At 40.2% G+C, this 24515-nt stretch overlaps 1 protein-coding gene across 1 annotated transcript; it reads right to left on the bottom strand.

Moving 5' to 3' along the window:
* Nucleotides 1-273: 273 nt before the first annotated feature.
* LOC102536007 (A-kinase anchor protein 17B) lies at nucleotides 274-23221 on the bottom strand. Its single transcript, XM_072956191.1, has 6 exons — nucleotides 23163-23221; nucleotides 21206-21326; nucleotides 10186-10954; nucleotides 8401-8531; nucleotides 6562-6787; nucleotides 274-4819 (listed from the first exon to the last, which is right to left on the bottom strand). Exons 2-6 carry the CDS (start codon nucleotides 21295-21297, stop codon nucleotides 3170-3172), a joined length of 2868 nt encoding a protein of 955 aa, XP_072812292.1. The 5' UTR covers nucleotides 21298-21326; nucleotides 23163-23221; the 3' UTR covers nucleotides 274-3169.
* Between the last annotated feature and the right edge of the window lie 1294 nt (nucleotides 23222-24515).

Genomic DNA, 24515 nt, shown 5'->3' on the forward strand with positions numbered 1-24515 from the left:
TTTGCAGAAGGGAGGATAGTCTTAAGTCTAAATATCAGGATTTCAATTTATCCAAAATGAAAATACAACCGTGGTTTCATGAGCTCTGACTGAGTCAATTCCCATTAGCTCCCATCATAAAGGGGAAAGTTGCATCGAAACAATATTGAAACCAGACACGTAGATTTTCATAGAAAATGTTACAGTAGATGTGTAACCTTCTAGCCAATACATGTGGTAAATGAACAGACTCTACTTGCTATGACAATTTTATTTTTAATATATCTGAAAATTAAATATGTATTTTCTCTAACAATGCAAATGAGGAAAAGGATTAGCAACATTAGTGCAAAGCGGCCTCCTATGGATAGAAATCCCCCCCACCAAAGTGGAATTATCAGCATTTATTTAAAAGTTAACATTTTGAATGGTCTTCCAACAAATAAAAATACATTTATTTGTATTTTTATTTTCCAAATTACCAGGTTACATGGCTTTCTACCTGAGAAATTCAAACAAATTGAACAAAAACACATTGACAGATTTTTTTTAGCTTTCTTAAAGCACTATCAGCAGCACATAACAAGGAAAAACATGGAAACGCCTATTGTAAAAGACACAGTTTAAAGTTCTCCCTTACTTGATTGGACATAGAAAAAAGATATGAGAAGAGACTTTTGCACCACTTAAATAACAGCACAACAAAGAATAACAATGTTAATCAACAGAAAGTGATTACAATATTTTCGGCTCTATTTCATTCCTTACTAAGCCATTCATTTGAAAAGTTCAGAATAAATTGTTCTCTTCCTCATTTAAGGCCTACACACACACACACAAAAAAGAGGTTTACTCAAATCCAGAATGCATTACCCAAGACAAAAATCCAAGGTTGTACAGAAAGTAAACATAAAACCAGTATTTTTACTTTCTTCTAGGTCCCAGGATGGTATTTAGCAAACAAAATGAGACAAAAATATTATATAGAAGTGACTTAGCACCAGTTCTATTATACAAAACAATTTTTTAAATTGCACATGCTGTATTCTGCAATTTATTTTTTATGTCTGGTTACTGAGCAGCAAATTGTTTTCATGCTTAAAATCTCTGCAAAGAAAAATTCTCAAATGACAGAAGAGATTGAGTTTTTTTGTGTGTTTTTCAAAACAAGCATAGCTGCTTTCCATTACAAACCCATAATGTTCTTTGTTTCAAGGGCACGAAACATGAAAAAATGAGGCGGGGTCTCACTGGAGGAGAATAACACCTGGTTAGCAAAAGTTGTCTGACAAAATACAAGCTGTTAGTAATTTAGAAGGCTACTCCGGACAACAGTACGCTGAACATTAATAGTTACCGCTACTCCTCAGAGAAGAAAAGGCACTCACCCCAGGAGCGATTTTTCAGATTTGACAAGCCAGACCTGGTTTTGATGGCAGAGTCACTGACTTGAAAGTGGAACTGAATATAAGAGAGCCAACAAATCATTCATTGGTCATTATCATATCAATAATAAACATAATCTGCTATGTTACATTCATTGCTGAACTTTTGCCTGTACTAGCATACCTCTATTAAACGTGATTTAGAAGAGATCAATGAAACAACTTATGGCTCTTACTTTTAAATCAATCAGATTTTATAGACTCTTCAGACATCAGGTTGCTTAAGAGGCTGGTTATGAGCACACATCGTGCCTCATCATTCTGGTCAACCACACTGACTGGCACCTACCTTGGCTTTACCAGGGGTACTTTTCTACAGACTATCAAGTTAAGACTGTTTGAAATGAATCATGTCACATGAAAATGTTGCCCCCCACTAATTTAGTGGATTAAAATCACCTTTTCCTGCTGCAGGCAGTCTAATCTGATTGATGTCTTCAATTGCCAAGTCAGCTATAGCTTTGTTGGAAAAAAAAAAAAGTTCATCTACTGCCCCTGAGGTCCTAAATCCAATATAAGGCAGAATGAATCAGCCGAGCTTTCAACAGAACATGCACTGCGTTAAGATGTAAGTCTTTACGAATCTAGAAAATATCTCAATTTAAAAACATATTCAAGAAGTCCAAAACCAGTAGGTAAAAAGATAAATCACTTACGTTAAGAGTTTACAAATCCTGCACACATACAATTTTTCCCCAGCTAGAAAACTAAGGGCTTTGCCCTTGACTCTTCCTAACTCCACGGCATTACTGAGGATTGAGGAGGCACTTGTTACTGTTTTATAAAAGTCAGTTTGGGGATATTCAGTGGCTTTTTACAAACGGATGTCACCCAACCCTGAGTGAAAGGATTACCTAGCCTGGAATGGAATACTGTCATGTCCTCTCTTCTCAAGTGCCATTATTGGTGCCCCAGGATCTTTTAATATTTCCTTTTGCAAATCCCACACTGTATTACTTCAATCTTGTTGCTTTTCTAGGATGGAACGACATGGAATTCTTACAAAAAAACAACTCTGCTAATGATGGTCCACTATCTGTTTAAACCTCCAAGGACAATCTGAGCCCCCTTTTAGATTCTTCTTCTGAGGCCTTGTTTCTAAAAGGACAACTCTTTGAGAACTATGAACATATCAATAGGATTAATTTCCTTCTGATGGGTGCTCATGAAACCCTCTGTGTCATGAAGATGTCTATTACATGTTCTAGCTGTCGTCTCCTTTTTTCTATAGGTATTTCTAGATAAAAGTCGGGAAAGTTTGTTGCTGCACATGGTGTTCTGACCAAATCAAAGAACTTGTAAAAAGATCCTTATTCATTCACTGCCGTTCCCTTTGAAGATAAATGATCCTAAGTGATAACATTATGACAGCCAAAGAGCCACAGAGGGCTCTCAACTCCTCTCTGTGTTAATTTGCTCCTTTGCTGGCACCAAATTAAAGTTGCAATTGAATTGTAGAAATGGCTGTCCTTGGATGAAGAAGTTTTGCAAGCACATTGTTTTTACCCAGCTTCAGAATCTGGCTGTTTTGGGTTTCCAAAGCTTGCCAACACACCTGCAGTCACTTTGATCATCTATGCTTTATGCTTTGGCAAGAGAAACAAGATTTTGCCTTTGACCTTCTTCAAGCTCTTAAGTGTCGTTCTCCTGCTCTGTAGTTGCTAACTACATAGCTGTATTTGGTTTTAAATTTTCTTCTTGCAATTTTTTTCTTGTGAAAAAGGGTGTCCTGATCTAACAGACCTTCAAAACATTTGAAAATATAAAGAACGAGCATAGTTGCTTCCTAATGAGCTGCTGTAGTCAATGTGCACCCGAGTGTTATGTCTAGTGTAATAATGATCAGAATTCAGCATAAAATCTTCAGAATTCTCATGTCTTTTAAACCTTCTTGCATCCTGGTTATATTCTGACTTCCGCAGTGTCTCTCTTCTTTTGGGAAAATTCCCCACATAGGAAGCATTAGCACTTTTGGATGATGCTACTGGCACATGAAAGGGCCTATAGTTCACTGGCTGGTCAAATGTCCTCTCACTGAACCTCCTCCTCTTTCTTGTGGCATCGTCTAATAGATCACTGGAACTGGATTCTCGATAGTAGCCTTTATCCGACAACCATTTCGGGGCTAGTATTTCCCTCTTTTTACTGTTGCTCTTCTCGTCTCTAATGGGATTGTTTTCACCCTCAAGCCATGAGGGTGAAAAGCTCAGTTCATATTCAGACCTCTTGCCTGGTTTCCTAAGCTTGTATTTACAGTGTTTTTCCTCCCCGTCATGGGTCCACTTTGAATACAACATCTGCTGACTTGACGGAATTTCTTGATTGCAAATGATGATTTCATTAGCATCAAGAGATCCCTTTTCTGGGGAGCTGTCATTTGTGGCTACAGATTTCCCTTCCTCCTCTTTGTTTACGCTGAGAATTTCACTGAAACATTCAGAATCACTGCTAATTTCCTCTAAGAAATCTGTCAACTCCAAATCTAAGTCTGCTGACCTGTTGGGTGAGAAAACTTGGCTTTGACGTGTGGATGTGGAATCTTTGACCTGGTCAGCCTGAGTCTTTTCCAACAGATGGATCTTTTCATCAGTTGTGGGCAGCTGATCACCAGCTTCACTGGCTGCGTCCTCGCAATGATTTTTAAACTCCTTAGTCCATTCTTTGGCATAATCCACTATTCCTCTCTTTTCTGGTTTATGCTCAGGATCCTGAGTACAAACCTTTGTCCAGGAATCATCTTCTTGAACCTGTTCTCTCCTATCTAGGTTTTGCATTTGGCTCAAACTGGTTGAGTGATGCTTACGTTTTCTCAAATTGATTTGAAATCCACTTCCTTTAGTGTGGACCGCCCTCTGCCACTGACATGTGCTTGTTATGTGACTTGGTTCTAGGCAGATACGGGCATATTTTGGAGTTTGATAATAGTTTAAAAGATAGTCAATAAATTCATCCGTTTCATAGATCTTCTGTTTCCTGCCATGATCTCTCTCAGATAATCTGGAAGAATAGGACTTACTAGAACCGTGGTGGTCTTCTTTCTCAAGAGACTGACCTTGAATCATTGCAATTTGCAAGGAATTCTGCTCAGGGACCAAACTGTAATTGTATTCACTGGTTAATAATTTTCCAGTTCTCTCTTTCCTAGCTGAATCTCTTAGATTTTTTTCCCCAAGGTGGTGGGAAGATTTATGTAAGTGAGCCCTAGCTCGTTTCTTCATTTTTTGTTTTCGTTTATTGTCTGACTTGGAAGCCAGGTATCTTGGCATTTCCTCCTGATTTTGAAGATACTGAGTGTTTAACTCTTCTTTCTTCAGAGTTTCTGATGTGGTCCCCGGAGCACGATTAGCTTTGGAGACAGCAACATCTACCTCCTGTGGGTTAAACTGAATGGACCCCTTCAAAGAAAAAGGTGAAAAATCTCACGTGAAAAACTGAACAGATTAAAACTGTCAAAGAAAACTGGGCTTTCTGGCATTGTTCTGAAGAGATTTCTAATTATATCTAGGATAGATCCAAATTAGGAACAATATTGCACTGAGGAAATAGGAGGTACAAAATTAAACATCTCAGTTGAATATAAGCTGCTTTTACTAGGCCTGTGCTTATTGCTCCAGGTACTGTGCTAGGGGCTGGGGACATAAAGAAGAGTAAGAAATGCTCTACAGCCCTCCCTGAGGCTAAAATCCTAGAACAAGAAAAGACTGAGTGACATGTGTGCCTAAAAGGGTCAGCCGGCTTTTCAAAAGATAAACTGTGTTTCTGGTTTTCATTCCGGCCTTTTCCTGTGGGCTGCAGGTGAGGGGGTCTCTGAGCTTCCCACCTCGCCTGCCTCGGTCAGAAACAAGACAGCAAGGAGAAAATACAGTTGTGACAGTGGTTCTATCCACAGTGCACTCTGTTCTGCACCACCGCGGGGCAGGTGAAAGGTGCTGCCTACAGGCCCCAGCTTGCTGGGAGAGTTTGTACTGAGCTCCCACTAACACTTGGCACAAATCAGGGCATGGCGCTTACCCGTGACCTGGGATCAGAACCTGCAGACTGTGTAATAGCATAAGGTACTGATGGGGCCAAGAATTAGGTACCACACACACGCACTTAAAAGAGATAAAGTCTTCAAAAGGAGTCACCCTCGGCACTCATTAAGGTAAACTAAAAAAGTTTCAGCTCGCCTTTTTATATATGTAACTATCAGGTTTTTCTGGTCCTGATTTCACAAAGTTTGATTGCTCACACCAATGAGAAAAAAGCTGAGATGGCAAATACACATAAAATTAATTCTCTCTAAAATGAATGCCATTCACTCTTCATATTTAAGAATGCCAAATGTAGATTTTTAAAATCCATTTTACTTATTTATTTTTCATGTTATTTGGCGAGGGAGGTAATTAGGTTTGTTTGTTTGTTTGTCTGTTTGTTTAATGGAAGTACTGGGAATTGAACCCAGGACCTCATGAATGCTAAGCACACACTCTACCACTGAGTTATACCCTCCCTCCTTGAATGTAGATTTTTAAATTAACACTTTGGGAGCCTCTCTGGCCTTTACTCTGGGATATATGCTGAGTCTGGTTATCTTTAGGAGGTCAGTAAGGGGAGAAAAAAAACTCCTCAAACTGAAACTCTCCAAACTAAACAACTAGCCTGTGATTTGAGATATTCCTTGGCAAACAGTTTAAGACTGGACTAACATGAGCTTGCTCCACAAACGTCTCTGCTCAGGGTTCTCCCTTCTCATCTAGACCTGTGGCAGCTGAACAGCCAAATAAAGTTAACGGAGGATGACGAGCCTAACGCCCACACCGTCCACTTCTCCCCCTGGCGTTTTCTGTTACATCCACTAGGAGCTTAGAAAAGGAGAGACATGAGCTCCATCGCCCTGGGTGAAACCATCCTGAAGTTTAGACCCACAAAGTGTGTGTGCCCGATGGCGGGGGTGAGACCCAACTCCTTTAGAGAATTTGGGTACCCCTTCTGTAAATGCACGCTTGGGGTTATCAGAGATCAGCCTATTGAAAATTAGCCCCAATGAATATGGCGAATCTTCCACGAAGTCGATGTTAAATAGGCCACCGGTGAAAAGTAAAGGTTGTGCCTCAGAACCTACCCAAACCGGAGAACAACTGGGAAAGAGCCTTACTGCAATGTTTATCAGGAGCGCCCGCAGCAGGCGGAGGGCCTCCACCCGCCTCTGAGCCAGCAGGTACTTCCTCTCCTCCCAGCGCTCCGAGGAGTCGGGCTCCTGCCCCGCTTGGGCCGGGTCCTTCTGTCTCCTTTGCCGGTGTCGGCCTCTTCTCTTCGGGGCGTGCCTTCTGATCCTGGCCCTTTTCCTCTTTTCCTGGGCTTTCCTCTCCTCTTTTCTCCTTCTGGACAACGATTAAGAGTCAACCATTCAGGAGGTATTTATCAGACATCTGCTCCCCTCCCCGCACCAGGGGTTTCCAGAAATCTCTCACGGCTTTCAACCCCAGGGCCTGACATTAGACAACCAACGAAAAAAGACATTGTGACATCAGTCCAGGGGAAAGATGCATAATTCAATTAGTCAGTTAGAAACATGTACAGGAGACCTTATGCGGAGAGAGAGGATTTGAAAAATAAAAAAGAAGGCTACAGAATTCAAAGGAGGGGCCTCCAGCCCCTACTTTCTCAAACCACAATCAGGGACTACTGGATCCACAGTGATGATTTCACTTCCCTTGAGATCAAAACCTTCCACGAGCTGGTTTCACACAAGCAGATAAAGGTAAGTCAAGGCAGGGCTTATTTTTCTGCTGTTCCCTGAAAATTTAAACTGTGTTGGCTAGGCCCTCATGGAAACATGGGAAAGGAGGGGGAGGACAATTACTTGAGGGAATACTTAGCCAAAAACTGGAGGATGATCTAACCTGCATGTTCAGTCTGTAAATTTGGGGGGAATCGTTATCTCGACTGGGCTCAGCTTCTGGCCAAGTTTCATAGACGTGACCTCAAGTAACTCCTAGCACTCCACCAGCCAGGAGCAGCGAGAGGCCAGTGGAAGGGTACTCTTTAACTCCTTTTTTGAACAGCTATAATTTGCATAAAAGACTGGAAGAATAAACATGCAAGGGAGGAGAACGGAGGTAAAACTGGTTTCAGAGCCCTGTAGTTCTGGCCCATTTGTTCCTTCTGGGCAAACCTCTGGCAATCCAATAGCCCTTTGGAGTCTTAAGCTCCTAAATTGAGAACCAATGATAAACTCAAAAAAGTAAACATGCAGGCTCCTTAAATTCACAGAAAGAACTTAAGACAACAAGAAAAAGTCTTGACGAACCCATGCCTTTTGGCCTCTGGGCTAGTTTGATTATTGATCATTTTACAGAAGAAAATCTTTTCCAAACCTAAAAAGAATTTTTCCAAAAAAATTCCATTGATAGGCAAGATAAAATTTAGTAAAGTTAGGTTAAAGTGGTGAAACTTTTCATTTGGTAGGCTAGAATTTTCACTATAAAAGTTCCTGGTTTTTTTTTTTCAGTTTCTTCCCAGACATCTTTTTTTTTAATATAACATTTTATTTTTATTGATATGGGTCATAAACTCTCAGCAGAAGAATTTTTGGTTTTCTAAATACATAAAATTAGAGTGCCCAATATAATCAATTTCCCTATATCCGTTGTCTTAGTCTGCTTGGGTTGCCATGACAAAATTACATAGACATGATGGCTTAAATAACAGAAATTTATTTTTCACAGTTCTGGAGGCCAGGAAATCTTCCCAGACATCTTAACCTGGCTGGTCCAGTTATTCCCCACTAGTTCTCAGTTGTTTTCTTCATTTTGGTTTTGCAACAGCACAGTGGAAAAGACTTCAGGCTTCCTCAGGGTTTTCTAGTCTGTACCGATTCCTGCTCCCTGCCTGCCTCAGGGTTACCTATCAAGTCTAGCCATTCACTTGAAGGGGAAAATCCATAAATCAAAAGTTAAAAAAAAACCCTCTTTGTTAAAGCTGGTCTCCTCACCTTTCAGCCTCTTCCTCTTCTCTCTTCTTTTCTTTTTTCCTTTCTTCCTCCAGCTCTTGTAATTTTAGCCTTTCTTGATTTCTCCTCCTTATAGCTCCTTCACTGAAGTGTTTGGTTGTGTCAAACATAACCTGCCCCAAACAATTCAAAGTTTCATTAGAAAAGTTTGCCCTCTGGTTGCAGGTGTCCCAGGACAGAGAGATAAAATGAATTTATACATGCAATGCAAAACTAAATGATTTTAAAATGTCCTTCCTGCATCCCAGGACCCAGACTGTTCCGCTGCTTCTCAGGCCCCTGCCAAACAATTTTCTTTGGCAAAATCCTTAAGGAGATCACTTTACAGCCATAGGTGGCATCACGGTGCCATTATGGGCACAGGTTCTAAGGATGTGAGTATATTAGCTCTGGATCGTTATAGTGATTAACTGAGTTGACATATATTTTTTTTAATCACCAGAGACAGAAATAGTCCAAAAATGGGTGGGGGGAGGAGGAGCTAAGATGTAAGAAAAGTGACTGAATGAGATACAAGATCTGACTGACTATAGCCATTAAAGCATGACTTATGATTTAAAGTAAGAAACTTAAAGGGACAGGAGAAAAGCTCATGGACTTCCTCAGTATATGTAAAATTGTCTGTATAGATACTTTTCTGAAGAAGAGGACACAGAACTTTCATTTAATTCACAAAGTGATCTGTAATTTTAAAAAAGGATCTGACTATAGTGATTATTAAACAACTTAGCAAATCTCAAAACAAAGTGAAAGGCAGATTGAGGCAATGCAAATAAATTTGCTTTAAAAATAAAAAGAGGCAGAAGTAGCTATTTAAGTATGCATGAGAGTGCTAAACACCAAATTCAGGGTCATCTTTGAGGGGAGGGAGTGGCCCGTGACTGAGGATGGTACACAGAGGGGAGCGCGCCCTCACATCACTGAAACACTTTACTTTTTAAGCTGGGCAATTCTATATGGGTGGTCATTACAGTATTTGCTATATCTTTTGTCTGACTGAATAGCTCATACTTTTAAAACATACATTTTAACCTAAATAGCTTCACATAACACACACACACACACACACACACACACACACACACACACACACACTCACTCACTCGCCCATACACAGGAAGCTACTGAAGCTGAAAATCCAAACGTACGCTAAAGACTGATTGACAGAAAACAGGTTTAGCTGCATCTTTTCTTCTTCTGGATTAAGGCTTCAGGAAGATGACCAGGCACTCAGACAGTGATGAAGCCACATGCCTGGATAGACAGGCTGACTTTGAAAGGAAAGGAGTCAGCCTTGTTGGGATTATGTTTTAGCAATTTACCCGACAGACATCACAAAAGTAGAGTAAATTGTGACACCAATAGTAAAGAGGGAGTAAACTGCTCTCCTTGTGGTTTCAAGCAGTGTGTTGCCCCCTCCCTCAGCAACTTGTCAACTAGAATAAGCATATGAGATACTCCCATAAGGACCATGGAGATCCTTTAATGCCTTGAGAGGCTAGGGCAGACCATGACAACCCTCACTTTGAAAGCACAAGTTGGCAGCGTGCCTGACTGCAGAACAATGTTCAAATCAGGATGCTACATCTTCCCTGAACATCCACTTAGTAATGACAACACAAACCTTTCCATTAGCTATTGATCAGAGCCTAGTGGGGTCTAAGGAAATGTGTTCCAGATGTTTCCTTCTAGCTGTCACTTGGGACCACCTGAACAATGGGAAGTATTAAAAAAAAAAACAAAAAAAAAACGCTGGCTACTTCTTACCTTAATGTTACATGCCAGAGCTTTCCCGTCATCTCCTTTAAGCATCAGCTTCATCCCTCGGAGGGACTCCATGGCCTTTACGAAGTCGGTTGACTCCTGGTACTGGATAAAGGCCTCGAATGTCTGTAAGCCAAAGCTAAAACCCCCAAGGCTCCCACCACTCATGACTTCTCGGTAGGGGTCAAGCATCGGGATGTCCACATTCTTGATCTTCCCAAAACTTTCAAAGACCACCCGGAGGATCTCCTCACATGGCTTCTCCCCGCTGGAACCTTTCGGTGCAAACCACTTGCAGGGCAGGCCTTCAAAGTATATAGAGTCTGGGCTCTTCTCGTGGTCCTGCTCTTCAGTCCCATCACCAGATGGGGTCCCCTTTTCCTGGGGGAAGTGTTCCCACTCTCCCTGGGCATCTGTAGCCACTACTCTGAAGTCAGTTTTCAAACCGTTTAGCTTGATGATCTTTCCATGTAACTTGGCCTTCAGGATCTGCACCAAACTTCGCGTTTCAGCCTCCCCCTCAAAGCGGATAAAGTCCTTCGTGCTCTTGGAGAGCCGCACTGTGGTGAACTGGTCAGGACAAATCAGGCTCTTCAGCTGGTCAAGAACCTCCCAGTTAGAGAAGGGCCTCATGGGTTCGGTACTCTCCGGGAGCAAGACATTGATCATCAACTTTGCTATGGGCTTGAGGTAGAGATGCTGAGCTGCACAGAGCTCGGTTGCCTCAGAGTTATCATATACCACCGTGACTGTCATGGTATCCGCAGAAAACCTTAGAGGGCGACAGAGAACGTTTTGATACAAATGGAGCAAAACAGGTTTGGATTTTGAATGGTGCTAGCAATTTGAAGGACTGAAGTCAAACTGATGGGGGACCGTTTACTATCAGGAGGATTAAGACAATAGCTTACATTGGTTTAACGTGTTTTAGAGGTTTCAAAGAGTTTCCATAGACTGTCTCAGTTTCCTTAACTGTAAAATAGAAATAATAGGATTTCAGAGATGAGTAATTGAGCCATGAGCGAGTACCTGTGAAATCCTTAGCATCATACCCAGCACACAGGAAGTTGTCAACCAACATAAGCTAAAACTGTTATTCATACTGCTGCATCTCATTTGATTCATGAAGCAACCTGTGACTAGGTATTTTCATGCCTGTTTTATAGATGGGGAAATTCAGACAGATTCAGGAAAATTAAATGACCTGCCCATACATTGAGACTCCAAGATTCCACATCTCCAATCTATCATACAACTGATCTCAAATGTAAAGTCCCAGAAAAACTTGCCAGGGGTGGCACAGAAAGTGGGCCAGGGTAAAACACACATAGCACATTCAGGAACACGCATCCAACTGATAGTTCTAACCCAGGCACCTGATCTAGCATCCTTCATCTAGGCCGGTTTCCAAGTCTCACGTGGACATATCTACTCTCATTCCTCCAGTCTATCGACTTTCACTAAATTGAACTCTAAGTTCAAGGGAAAAGGAGACAGACTCTCCTAATGAGTGACAAAGTGAATCTGCCCTCTACTTTGGGACTGGAAAAACTCCTAAACGTGAGTGCTGGCATTTCATACGAACGAGCTCACTAAAGCTGTCCCAAGGTAAGCAGGATCACTGATACTAGGAATTAGGGATTTCTGCTCCTGTTTGCTAACTTAAAATAGTACTTTCCAATAAAGCAGGTTTTTATTTTTCAAAAAGTAGATGTATTCAGAGTCTGTATCACCTGAGTTTCTCACTAATGTCAATTTTGAGGCGATTTAGATCCAAACATATATGGCCAGATGATGGAAATTCTAAAACAATCTTTGCTACTAAATCTTGGTTAACTTTATAGGTACATATTTCTTTTATAACCATCCCTGAAGGACAACCCAAGTCAACTCCCTTTAGGAGACAAAGTTCATATAAACTGTTTTTTTTAAGGCCACCAAAAGCAGTATCTAAGGTATTAGATTCTAGAAGTCCTTGTGATAGCAACACTGAACTAGGATGATGTGAGTATAAACATATTCTCTCTCTCCAAAAACATCATCTAAATAGAAAAACGAAGAAAAAAATCCAGTTAGTTAGCTGCAATTTACAACATAAGAGTCAACACTAAACTCCTTTAGGAGAAAAATTAATTTGATATTTAATTAAGATACACTACATCCCCAAATTTATCTGTAGTCAATAGGTATTTATTTATACCACCTAATTTAAAGCAAGGCTTTTTAAAATGCTCCAGAAAAATAACACACAAAAGAGTTAATCACTTCAAAGTAACCGATTTGTCATGCTCTCCATTTATCCCAGTGATACTGCCTTAGTTTTAAACATTTTAGAATGTTTCACTTGGATTGATTTCAAAGTCTGGGCTACATTCTTTTAAATAGCCTTGATGGAGGTCAATTTTGAAATTCTTTTATCATTGATTTGATATTTCAAAATCATCAAAACTTATCTAGAATCAAGAATGCTAAATAAAGTGGATGACTATAAAGAACGAACTGATTTTCTTTATTGGCTTATAACCCCCCTTACAAGCAGATGCTGAGAAAGACACTAATTTTTTTTAAGTAGTGGGTACATCGCTGGAACGTATAGAGTTTTGAAAGATGGCAAGTTTGAAAGATAATATTGACTGCTGCCATGTAACAGTTGCAAAAATGATCCTAATTTTCTACCCCTCCCTCTAACCATGCCCTCTATAATGTGACTTTCAATTGTTGCTATCAAGAAATAGAGTCAATTTTTCCCCAGCCCTTTCAAATGAGCTGGCCTTTTATTTTTTCTAATAGAATGTAGCAGAAGTGACCAAGAGCCAGTTCTAAGACGAGGTGTCATGTGGCTCTACTCTCCCGGAATCCTGCCATACCATGAGGACAGTCCTGGGCTATCCTGCTCGAGGGTGAAATGTCACATGAGGAAAAGCCCACTGGTGAGAGATGAGCCAACCTAGACCAGCCAACCCCTAGCCAACCCACCAGTGGCCAGCTGACATGTAAGCCAACCCTGTCAAGATCAGGGGAACCATTTCAGGTCAGCACAACAGCCCTGAGAACCTATAGACATGTGAAAAATAATAAATGGTTTCCGTTTAAGCCACCAAGTTTGGGGATGGTGTACTATTTAACAACAGCTAACTGATACAAACACCTACATTTTAATTCATTTCAAGATATACAACCCCATTTAATAGTTTTTACACAAATAAATCACAATTACAAAAACCCACGCCTGGGAGAGTTTGGGGAAGAAAAAAAAATTGGCACCTTCATCTGCTGCTAGAGATAGTGAAAATGAATTACATCTTTTTCTAGAATAACTTGGCAAAACAAACCAAGAACCATAAAAATGCTAATCTGCTTTGATCCAGTAAACTGCTCTAGAAACTTGTCCTATGGAAGTCATTAAAAAAACAAAAGAACATGTTTAGGGCTGCTTACTGCAGTGTCATTTTAGATATAATTTTGTCAAAACCATATATACCTAGGAATAAGGTTCAGAAATTGAGTTATGACTTTTTACAAAGTGGTTTTAATAAAACTTTTTGCTGACTTGCCCTGCTAACAGATGCATTTTCCAGTCACTCATTTAAAATTATGATCAGTATAAATGAATTTTATTTCAAACTTCAATTTTTCCTTCTATTCAAGATTAAATTCACAGAGACTAAAAATCAACAACTTTTGTTGATTAAATATGTGCCTCGTATCCTTCATGAGGGTGATTTCTACACAATGAAGTAGCTTCTATATTTTAGCCAGATCTCTCTGCTTCCTTGAAGTGTAACAGTCTCATCAAATTCAGAGATAAATGAATCAGACGCTATTTTACAGTGTTTGATGTACTGCATTTTTGACATTAAAAAAAAAACCTGGCTATCACTTCCATCTCACATAGAAGCAAAAATAAGCAGTAAATTCTATAGCAGAGGTCACAACTCCAATGACCACAGTGATCAGGAAGATGATCTCAGTGAGCAAAGCACACTGAGCAGAGACTGAGGACCAGGCTCCCTCTGACGGGGCAGCCACGCCTCAGCGCCGCTGCAGTGAGTGCAGGAGGGCCCAGGGTGACTGCATCCTCCTATTCATCCAGAGAGTTCAGAAATCTAGGTCCTTATGTGAAATCTGATTTTCAGAAGTTGGCAAACAATGAAAACAATTTTCAAGCACCACAAAGTGCAAACAAGCACATGTGCAGGCCTTGCTGGCTTGCCTGTCCACAGCCTCTGCTCCAGAGTCTACCTTTGTTCAGCCGCCCCTCCAGTAAGAGGACGCCACACCTCGACTAGGAAGCATTTAAGTTATTTTCTGACTTTCCCAAGAGGACCCGATTGTTTTTCAAACTCAAAAAACTGGGCTCCTGGAAAACGGTATGAATATTCCTTAAAAAACTAAAAATAGAGCTACCATATGATCCAGCAATCCCACTCCTGGGCATACATTCAGAGCAAGCTCTAATTTGAAAAGATACATGCACCCCAATGTTCATAGCAGCACTATTTACAATAGCCAAGACATGGAAACAGCCTAAATGTCCATCAACAGATGACTGGATAAAGAAGCTGTGGTATGTATGTGTGTGTGTGTGTGTGTGTGTGTGTGTGTGTACATATATATATATGTGTGTGTGTATATATATATATGAATACTACTCAGCCATAAAAGGATGAAATAATGCCATTTGCAGCAACATGGACAGACCTAGAGATTATCATACTAAGTGAAGTAAGTCAGATAGAGAAAGACAAATATCACGTGATATCACTTATATGTGGAATCTAAAAAAAAATGACATAAATAAATGCATTTACCAAACAGAAATAGACTCACAGACATAGAAAACAAATTTACCATGGGGGAAAGGGACAAGCACAGGATAAATTAGGAGTTTGGGATTAGCAGATACAAACTACTATATATAAAATAGATAAACAACAAGATCCTATGGTATAGCCCAGGGAACTATACTCATTATCTTGTAATAACTTATAATGAAAAAGATCTTGAAAAATTATATGTATTATATATATATATATATATATATATATATGATTGAATCAACATGCTGTACACCAGAAACTAACACAACATTGTAAATCAACTATACTTCAATTTAAAAAAAAAAACTGGCCTCCTTTAAAATCCTCCACTCCAACTCCTCTTTCCCAACCACAGCAAGAACAGATTAGACATTGCTTCTCCTTCATAGGCTTTTAAATGAAATGTTTGTGAATATTTCATCTTCAAATACTCTCCCAGAATAGGGAGCTAATCTTCCAATATTATTCTAAAAAATACTGAGGTTCTAGTGTGTACCCAGAAGTAAGCTTTTTACATATGTCATGGCTTCAACATGACAGCAATGTCATCGGTAACTTCTGCCAAATCACTGAAAATAGACCAGACAGTGCCTGGCGCATAGGTGCTCAATATTTACGAATTCTTGTTGTGATGCTTTTTCCTTAAGGAAACCTCAAGCCAAAACTAACAAAAAATGAAGGAGGAGGAGGAGGAGGAAGAGGAAGAGGATGATTACTACCAAGAAGAGAGGTAGGAAGGGGAGAGGGAGGAGGGAGAGGAGAAAGGAAAGGAAGGAGGGAGGGAGGGGTGGGTGTGCTTACTGACATGGAAGGATGCCCATGATCCTTTTTAGAGGAAAAAATTAAAAGCAAGTTGCAGGACAATAATGTGCAATATGATCTTGTTTTTGTAAAAGTAAAGCCATATAAACACACATGCATGGTGGGCACATGCATGCACGCGTGCATGCACATACATATATATACACACACACACACACACACCTCCCCCTATAAAGCATGGAAGGATGTACTTCAAATTGTCAATAACATTTCCCCTGAGAAGTGGATTGGGAAGTACCGTTTCAGTTTTTGAATGTTTACAATAAACATGCCCATTTTGTATTACATTTTTTAATTAAAAAGAGGAAACTTACATGATAATAAAAAACTATTAAAGGGAAACAGTTCACAGCTGCTCATACAAACTCGCCCAGAAAAGAATCAAAACAGAGTAATACAATGGCAACTCCCTTCTCTCATCAAAGACATCCCTCTGTCTGCCATCACTGTAAATGCCAACAGGCATCTGGACCCATAACCCAAGTTTGTGTGAGTATGGACTGAAGCCTAGGAGATTAGAATAGGACTTTGGGTAACGAAGGAGCACTTGGCCACTTCAACATTGGCTACACCATAGGCCGCAGGAGTTATTTTTTTTTAAACTGCTTTAGTAAAGCATAATCAATATACAATAAACTACATGTTTCATAAAAGAATAAACTGCACATGTATCAAAAGTGTAAATATTGATGAGTTTTGACATATGTTTACACACTAATGAAACCATCACCACAATCAAGAGAGTGCAAATGCCCATCACCCCCACCGGTTTCCTTCTGCCCCTTTGTATGCCTCCCTTCACTCCCAGCAACCACCGATCTGGCTGCAGAATGTTTTAAGTCTTAACTGATTTATTTTATAGCAAAAACAGGCAAATGTTTCTGGAAAATCCTCATAGTTACATACAATATCTACTTTAACAGGTGCTTTCTTCTAAATCTGAATACTTTCTCAACTCGAAGCTTAAATGTGCCAATCTTTGAATCTAGTTAAAGCTGTGCAGGGCCCTACTTTGCTCTTGAAAACAGGTTTAAGAGGGTTTATGCTTTTCTCCCCATACACCTCCATTTTTAACCCTGTTTAAATCCTGTTTAGATGTGTTCAAAAAGTAATCTATTTTATTTATAGACTTACCCTATGATCCAGCAATCCTACTCCTGGGCATATATCCGAAGGAAGCTGCAGTTCGAAAAGACACCTGCACCCCAGTGTTCATAGCGGCACTATTTACAACAGCCAAGACATGGAAGCAACCTCCGTGTCCATCGACAGATGACTGGATAAGCAAGCTGCTGTGTATTTATACAATGGAATACTACTCAGCCACAAAAAAGAATAAAATAATGCCATTTGCTGCAACATGGATGAAACTGGAGATCATCATTCTAAGTGAAGTAAGCCAGAAACAGAAAGAAAAATACTGTATGATATCACTCATATGTGGAATCTTAAAAAAGGACACAAATGAACTTACTTAGAAAACAGAAACAGATTCACAGACATAGAAAACAAACTTATGGCTACCAAAGCAGAAGGAGGGGAAGGATAAATTAGGAGTTTGGGATCAGCAGATACAAACTACTATATACAAAACAGATAAACAACCAGGTCCTACTGTAGAGCACAGGGAACTCTATTCAATAGCTTGTTATAACCTATAATGAAAAAGAATATGAAAAAGAATATATATATGTATAACTGAATCACTATGCTGTACACCAGAAACTAACACAACAGTGTAAATGGACTATACTTCAATTTAAAAAGTAATCTATTTTAAATTGGATATATTATTTAGTAGATATAGTTATGCATTTTACATATATTTATATATATTAATAAAATATATATCTACCCAACTCAGTGGAATCACTGAGATCAAGTTATTAGGGAATGATTTAAAATTGCTTCTTCAGAACAACCTAATTTGCCCTCTGAATTCCCTTTCTCAAAAATTAAGGTAAATTGGTTTACAACATTATACAAGTTTCATGAGTACACTATACTTCTACGTCTGTATACACTACAGCGCACTCACCACAGAAAGTTTACTTTCTATCACCTTACAGTTGGCCCCCTTTACCCATTTCAACCTCCCTGCGGTGCCTTCCCCTCTGGTAACCACTACTCTGTTCTCTGTATCTATGTGTTCGTTTTTGTTTGGTTTGCTAATCTATTTTGGGTTTTTTGTTGCTTATTTTTTGTATTTCACATGTGAGTGAAATCATACAGTATCTGTCTTTCTCTGTAGCGTAATACCCTATGAAAAAAAGATGAAATCTTGCCATTTCTGACAACATGGATGGACCTTAAGGGTATTATACTAAATTCCCCTTTAATATATCTGTGCTTCAATTGACAGTAATGGTAGAATTCATGAACAATTTTCCCATCATTTTCACCAATTGCTGTCATATGCAACATCACTTTGTGCAACAAATATTTAAAAGCCTAGTATAAACTGAGCCATGATGACAAGGAATGCTATAAGTATGGCCTCCATAAATTATCAAAAAGTTGAATTTTAAAAAATATGTAACTATTCCCATGTTCTAGTATGTTCCATCATGACCTCCCCGGCCCCGCCATCCCCCCACACACCTTTCTTATAGCCTTATGATTAAAAGTGACACTACTGAGATCACTTACTCTTTGCAGAGAGAGGCAAATGAGAGCTCCTCTAACCTTCAAAAATTAGAGTTATTCAATAATGTTTACACAGTGCACATTCCAGCAGTATCTTGTGTACATAGCTTTACCAAAGCATTTCACTCAACCTGTTCCCAATGCCAGGACATTTCAAGCAGATTCTCAGAGAAACACGGCTGCTTTCCCTAGTCGTGGGTCCACTTTATCTTCCTTGCCTCTATACCTGGTAGCAAAGCTGACTGAACAGCAGTAGAATAAGAGATTAGAGGAAAGGAAACATATTTGAGATTATTTCCACAAGCCTACAACAGTTGACCCTGCAGTGAAAATTCAATAAATTCTACGGGGTCTCCATCCAAGTTACTCCAATATCTTCTCTTACTTCAGAAGATACTAGGGGTATAGCTCAGTGGTAGAGTGCATGCTTAGCATGCACGTGGTCCTGGGTTTAATCCCCAGTACCTCCATTAAAAAATAAAATAAATAAATAAACTTAATTACCACCCAAAAAAATTATTTTAAAAGAAGATACTAGGAAGAATCCTCTGCTACACGTCAGCCGTTTTAGATCAGAAATAGGACTTTAAAAATTTAAAAGCACTTGAGTCAGGAGCGAAGTATCCATCATACATTTTCTCTCCCTTTTTCTCACTCCCATAAATATCTGCTGTCAGAGTGCTAGCGAGGCCATTTGAATGAGGCACGTTTCTTAAAAATCGTGAAAAAAATAAGACCATCTTTACAACTCAATATCCTCTTTTGAAGTAGTTCTTTGCTGCCTTTCTTTTTTCCTCAGGCTCTTGAATCTTAAAGTTAAGTCATTTTGAAAGCACTTAAGATGGAGAGAGTTATATCAACATATTGTCAGCAGGGCAGCCAAAATGCGTTTGGATCAAATCAATCTAGCCAATTTCCAATTTCCTGACTACTACAGAATCCCGAATAGAAATATTCCCTAGTTTTTCAGTCAAGAGGTCATGGATGAACGTTCGTAGGTTTCGACACATCATTAACAATTTTCAAACTGAGGCTGACCATCTGCTTTGATCTTGAAAAACCTTTAAATCACATCATTAAAAAGAGCAGCACGCAGTGCTGCAATAATAGAAATAGAGCCAATATAAGACCCACCAAATGATGAAATTCCCAAATTAAGATGGTCTTAAAGGTTTACTGGGGGCACTGGGGGCTTTCGGGACAGAAAGGATATGACTTTTGGAGACCCACAGCCATGGAAAAATGATCAATTTGTGACCATGAAATACTGGAGTCCTACTAAGAGAGAATCTCTTCTGCCTAGAAAATCTGCTCTAAGGTAGGGTTTAGTATGGGAAATTTTGATCTTGAAGAAAATTGGATTCATGTTAATTCATCTCTTTGGGTAAATAATTTCCTGTTTTTATTTCCCTATTTTAAAAGATCATATGAATGTCTCCTTTATATGATAGTATTGTGAAAGCGAAGTGTTTCTGAAGCTAATAAAAACATATTAACCCAATTACTCAGCCATAAAAAAGAATAAAATGTTGACATTTGCAGCAGCATGGATGGACCTAGAGGATATGCTTAGTGAAATAAGTCAGACAGAGAAAGACAAATACTGTATGATGTCACTTATTTGTGGAATCTAAACAATAATACAAATGAATCTATATACAAAACAGCAACAGACTCACAGACATAGAAAACAAACTAATGGTTACCAAAGGGAAGAGGGAGGGAAGGAGGGACAAATTAGGAGCATGGGATTAACAGATACAAACTAATACACATAAAATAGATAAACAATAAGGATTTATTGTATAGCATAAGGAGTTATACTCAACATCTTGTAATAATCTAATAATGAAATATAATCTTCAAAAATACTGAATCACTGTGCTGTGTACCTGAAACTAACACAATATTATAAATCAACTATACCTCAGTTTAAAAAACCAGTAAGTTAACCTAAGAAAGGTTTGTGTTAGGCCTTTCTGTGCAAATGCATTTACATATCTCTGTTAGCGAGTACAGAAACCACTCCGTGATTCTATGAGAGGGAGCTATTTTTCAAAAATACACACAAGGCAGTCGGCAGACCCATCTGACCAATCTTTTGGTCCTTTGCCCCTTTTTTTTTTTAGCACCAGGAACATTGTTGCTGTAGAACACCTCTCTCAGACACTTCCAGCCAGGAATATGGTGTTAAACCTTGGACTGATGCACTATAAAGCTATGAAAGTAGACTCACTGCTTTATCTTCTTCATATTAAAATTTTTTAAGCTATCAGGGATTTAAAGGAATGTGGCTGAGTATCTTCTCCCTTTTGCCTCACTCACTGAAGAGTAGTATTTGCAGGAAATGTGTATCATTCACACTGTTGATGGCATGATAAAGTGACTTAATCCTTCCGGAGAACAATTTGACAACATGTAATGAGCCATATTGGACCACAGAAGACTGCCAGAGAGAAATATATATTATCAAATTGTTCTCCGGAAAAATTAAGTCACTTTATCATGCCATCAGCAGTATGAACATGCCTGATTTCTTTGCAGTCCTGCTCATGGTGAAGTCGCTTCTTGGTTATATCTTCACAACCTGAAAATTACCAGCAAAATTCCTGCCCCCAAGTCGCCACCTACAGGGGAAAAGCCACCTTTACATGAATCCATGCTTTGCACCACTTAGCAGTTTTGGAGAGCTGCAGTATTTCCCAACCTTTTTAAAAATCCCAAGGTAAACTTACTTGAATCCAAGTCCTGCAGGATAGGATATTACCCAATATCTTATGGCAAAAATATAATCAATGGAGGAAAGATTGGAGAAGCCACAATTCATGTGAACTCTTCATGGTGGCCCACGGAACACTGACAGAGAGAAAGAGGTACAAAGTCAAAAGCGGATGAAATGGTTTTTAAAAATAAGACAACTGTATGTGATGATTTTCATCCTGAACAGCATGTGAGATTTACACAGCTGGATTCAGGGGCCCTCGTGACCTGTGTAATAACAATTCCAGACACCAATATGGTCAACACATTTTTTCATGCCTACAGCGAACTTCTGTAGAAATTCCATGTAGAAAGTCCATATAGAAACTCTATAGAGTCACTATTTATTTAGTTAGATATCCTCCTCACCCACCCTGGGAATTTGTGTTTTCCAATTTTTTTTCTTTTGAAAGAGCACTACTCTTTCCACAAGAGTACCACTGCCACTCTGTACTACTGATGAAAATCTTTGCACAGATCTTTAAAAAAATTATTTCTTCAAAATATTTTACCATGTCAAAGGGTAGGAATATGTTTATCTGGCTCATCACATACTGTCAAATTGTTCTCTGGAAAGATTAAGTCACTTTGTCATGCCACTAGCAGTATGAACATGCCTGGTTTCCTTGCAGCCCTGCTCTTGTTGAGTCCTCATTTTGGTTTCTGCCACCTTTGTTAGTATATAATGGCAACTTAATGTGGCTTTAATTTGCATTTAATTTTTATGCAGGCTGAAGCGCCAGCCAACCCTGACAGAGACAGTCAACCCCCTATTCAAAGTCTCCAAGCTGAATGTTTTATTTGCATCTCAATCTTAATTTCCATTACCCCCAACCCTCACACCCCAAACCTGCCCACTACTCAAACTGGCTCCCCTCACCCAGTGACTCCCATCTCCCTAAAAAGAGCCACCCTCGCCCAGGTGCTCAGGCTCAAAGCCAGGTGTTCTTCCTCCCCTCCACTAGGACTCAGTCCTTCAGCAAGCCCTTCTGACTCTGCCTTTACCAGACATTCCAAATCCATTGCCTTCTTCACGGCTACTCCCCAGGTCCATGCCACCATCGTCTCTGACCTGGATTACTGCACCAGGTCCCCACCAGTCTCCTTCCATCCTTGCCCCCTTAGCGTCTAAGATACCCAATGGTCAAAATGATTTTTTTTTAAATCTGAACTCAGATGGTGTCACTCCTCTGTTCAAAGCCCTCCAGCAGCTCTCCCTCACGCTTTGAACAAAACCGAAACTGCTTTCCCTCCAAAACAACCCCTGCCCACCTCTTTCAACCCATCTTGTACCCTTCTTCCCAAGTGCCCTTGTCCTCCCCATCCCAGTCACATTGGCCTTGTTTACTGTTCCTCAAATGCATCAGGTTCACTCCTCAGAGCCTCTGCCCTGGTACTTGGCTCTAGCTGAAGTGCTCTCCACCCCCACCCACCCCACCAAGCTCTTCTCATGCCTGGTTCCTTATCATTTTTCAGATCTGGCTCAGAGAAGCCTTCCCTGATCACTATCTTATATAGCGCTGCTCCCACCCCTGTCGTGTTGTAGTGTATCACCTCGTCTTATTTTCACTCTAACCCCGAAAGGATCAAATGGTCATGTGTATTTGTTAACCAGCTTTTTGTCTGCCCCACCCCCAGCCCCAGTCTGTAAGTTCCGTGAGGGCAGGGGCTGTATTTGTAGGGTTCACCAGTTTATCTTCAGAGCCTAGAACAAGACCTGACGCATCGTAGGAACCTAAAATAAAATCCTACCTGAAACTGAGAATTTACTCATCAACTACATTGAAAAGATGCTCGTCTCATATTGAAAATACTAATAGTCACACCTGGAGACAGAGAGTGACATGCTAACTCAGACTTGCTTGTTCTCTCAGGGCTCCTAGAGCTACTAACATTAATCCGTGAATGTGGAGATCCATCAAGGGTACCTACCGTGCAGCTCCTCCGTTTAAGACACTTTGGGGGTTACAGTGATAAGTTACCCTCAAACAACTGAATCTAGAAAGAAAAGAAATGAAGACAATTAACTGCAATCTGGGGAAGAAAATGGTTAGAAGCACAAGATGCTTTGGGCCATAGAGAAAGGACAATGGGTTTAAAACTCTTCCTCATGAAGTGAGCGTTAGAACACCTGGGAATAGACTTCAGTGGTTTTCCAATACGCTCGCCCTGCTCCCTTCAAGAGTGGTGGGACGTGCATAGTCACAATTGATTGTAGTTGTCACAGTCACTGCTGGCACTGGGTGAGCAGGGGGCCAGAGTTGCTAAACATCCTGTAGTGCCTGGACAGATCTGCACGGTGAAGACCTCCCGTCCCCAACGCCAGCACAGTCTGGCCCACACCTGTCCCTCTAGAACATATGGAGTGCTTTCTGGGACTTCCAGATTAACCTTTTTATTTGTTTGTTTGTTTTTCATTCCAGAATAACCTTTTTAACACGTTACTTTTTATGTTGTCATTTCTGAGTTTCTTTTTTTCCCCTTGAACTCTTTTCATCATTTTGACCCAAGTCCTACACACAAATGTTGCAGCAAAAAGAAAACCTGAGTCCAAGCGGAGGAGGAAGACTAGCTGTAAGGCCCACCAGACTATCTCTTTAGGACCTGAGCAGAGCAGGTTTCGAAACCCCAGTCCAGAGGAAAGGTACTACATGCGGATAATGCTCAGTTCCTGACCATTAATGCTTCCCCAGTGAGGTCCACAGCCTTCCTGTGTGTTGAGATTATTCACATTTCAGAGTCGGTTCTAGGGCAGGTCCGACAACTCCCTAATTACACAGGAAGACAAGAAGCTAATACTGAATTGGAATCTTCCCCAGTGGGGCTTGTTTCCCTAGAGGAGGGGTCTGGGGCCCACAGGGTCAAGTACATGGTCCCAGGACGTAGGGGGCGTGACCCCAGCTAAAGGGGCCAGCACCGCACAGCTCTGCCTTCCACAGGTGAAACACAGACCTAGCCTTCTGGCTTTTCAACAGAAGCTGGAAATCCTGATTTTTATTGAGCTCTTTTGGTTTTTCAATGTTGGTCCCTAATTCAGTTGCCTTCTCAAATATTGTATAGGCTGAGGCACATCCATCTAGGGCTGAACTTGACCCCAGGCCCCTAACTTGCTCCTTCTGCTTGGTTGCATGTACCTGGTGCTCCCCAAAGGTTCAAGAAATTCAAAAACAAGAGCTAAATATGCTGACAGCTGGGCAAGGTTCTCAAGAAAGAGCGAGGCAGGGACAGGCTCAGGGACCCAGGCAGGGCACACCAAGGGATTAATACTGGCTTTGCCGTGCTCTT

This window comes from Vicugna pacos, chromosome X (assembly GCF_048564905.1).
Source record: "Vicugna pacos chromosome X, VicPac4, whole genome shotgun sequence".
Classification (NCBI taxonomy): Eukaryota; Metazoa; Chordata; class Mammalia; order Artiodactyla; family Camelidae; genus Vicugna; species Vicugna pacos.

Bases quoted from the DNA above. Each gene is read 5' to 3' on its own strand.
- LOC102536007 (XM_072956191.1), bottom strand. From the start codon at position 21,297: ATGAATTGTGGCTTCTCCAATCTTTCCTCCATTGATTATATTTTTGCC. The intron at 10,955-21,205 runs GTAAGTTTACCT...TCGCCCTCTAAG, and splicing joins CCTGCAGGACTTGGATTCAA to GTTTTCTGCGGATACCATGA. The intron at 8,532-10,185 runs GTAAGAAGTAGC...TGTTTGGGGCAG, and splicing joins CTCTGGCATGTAACATTAAG to GTTATGTTTGACACAACCAA.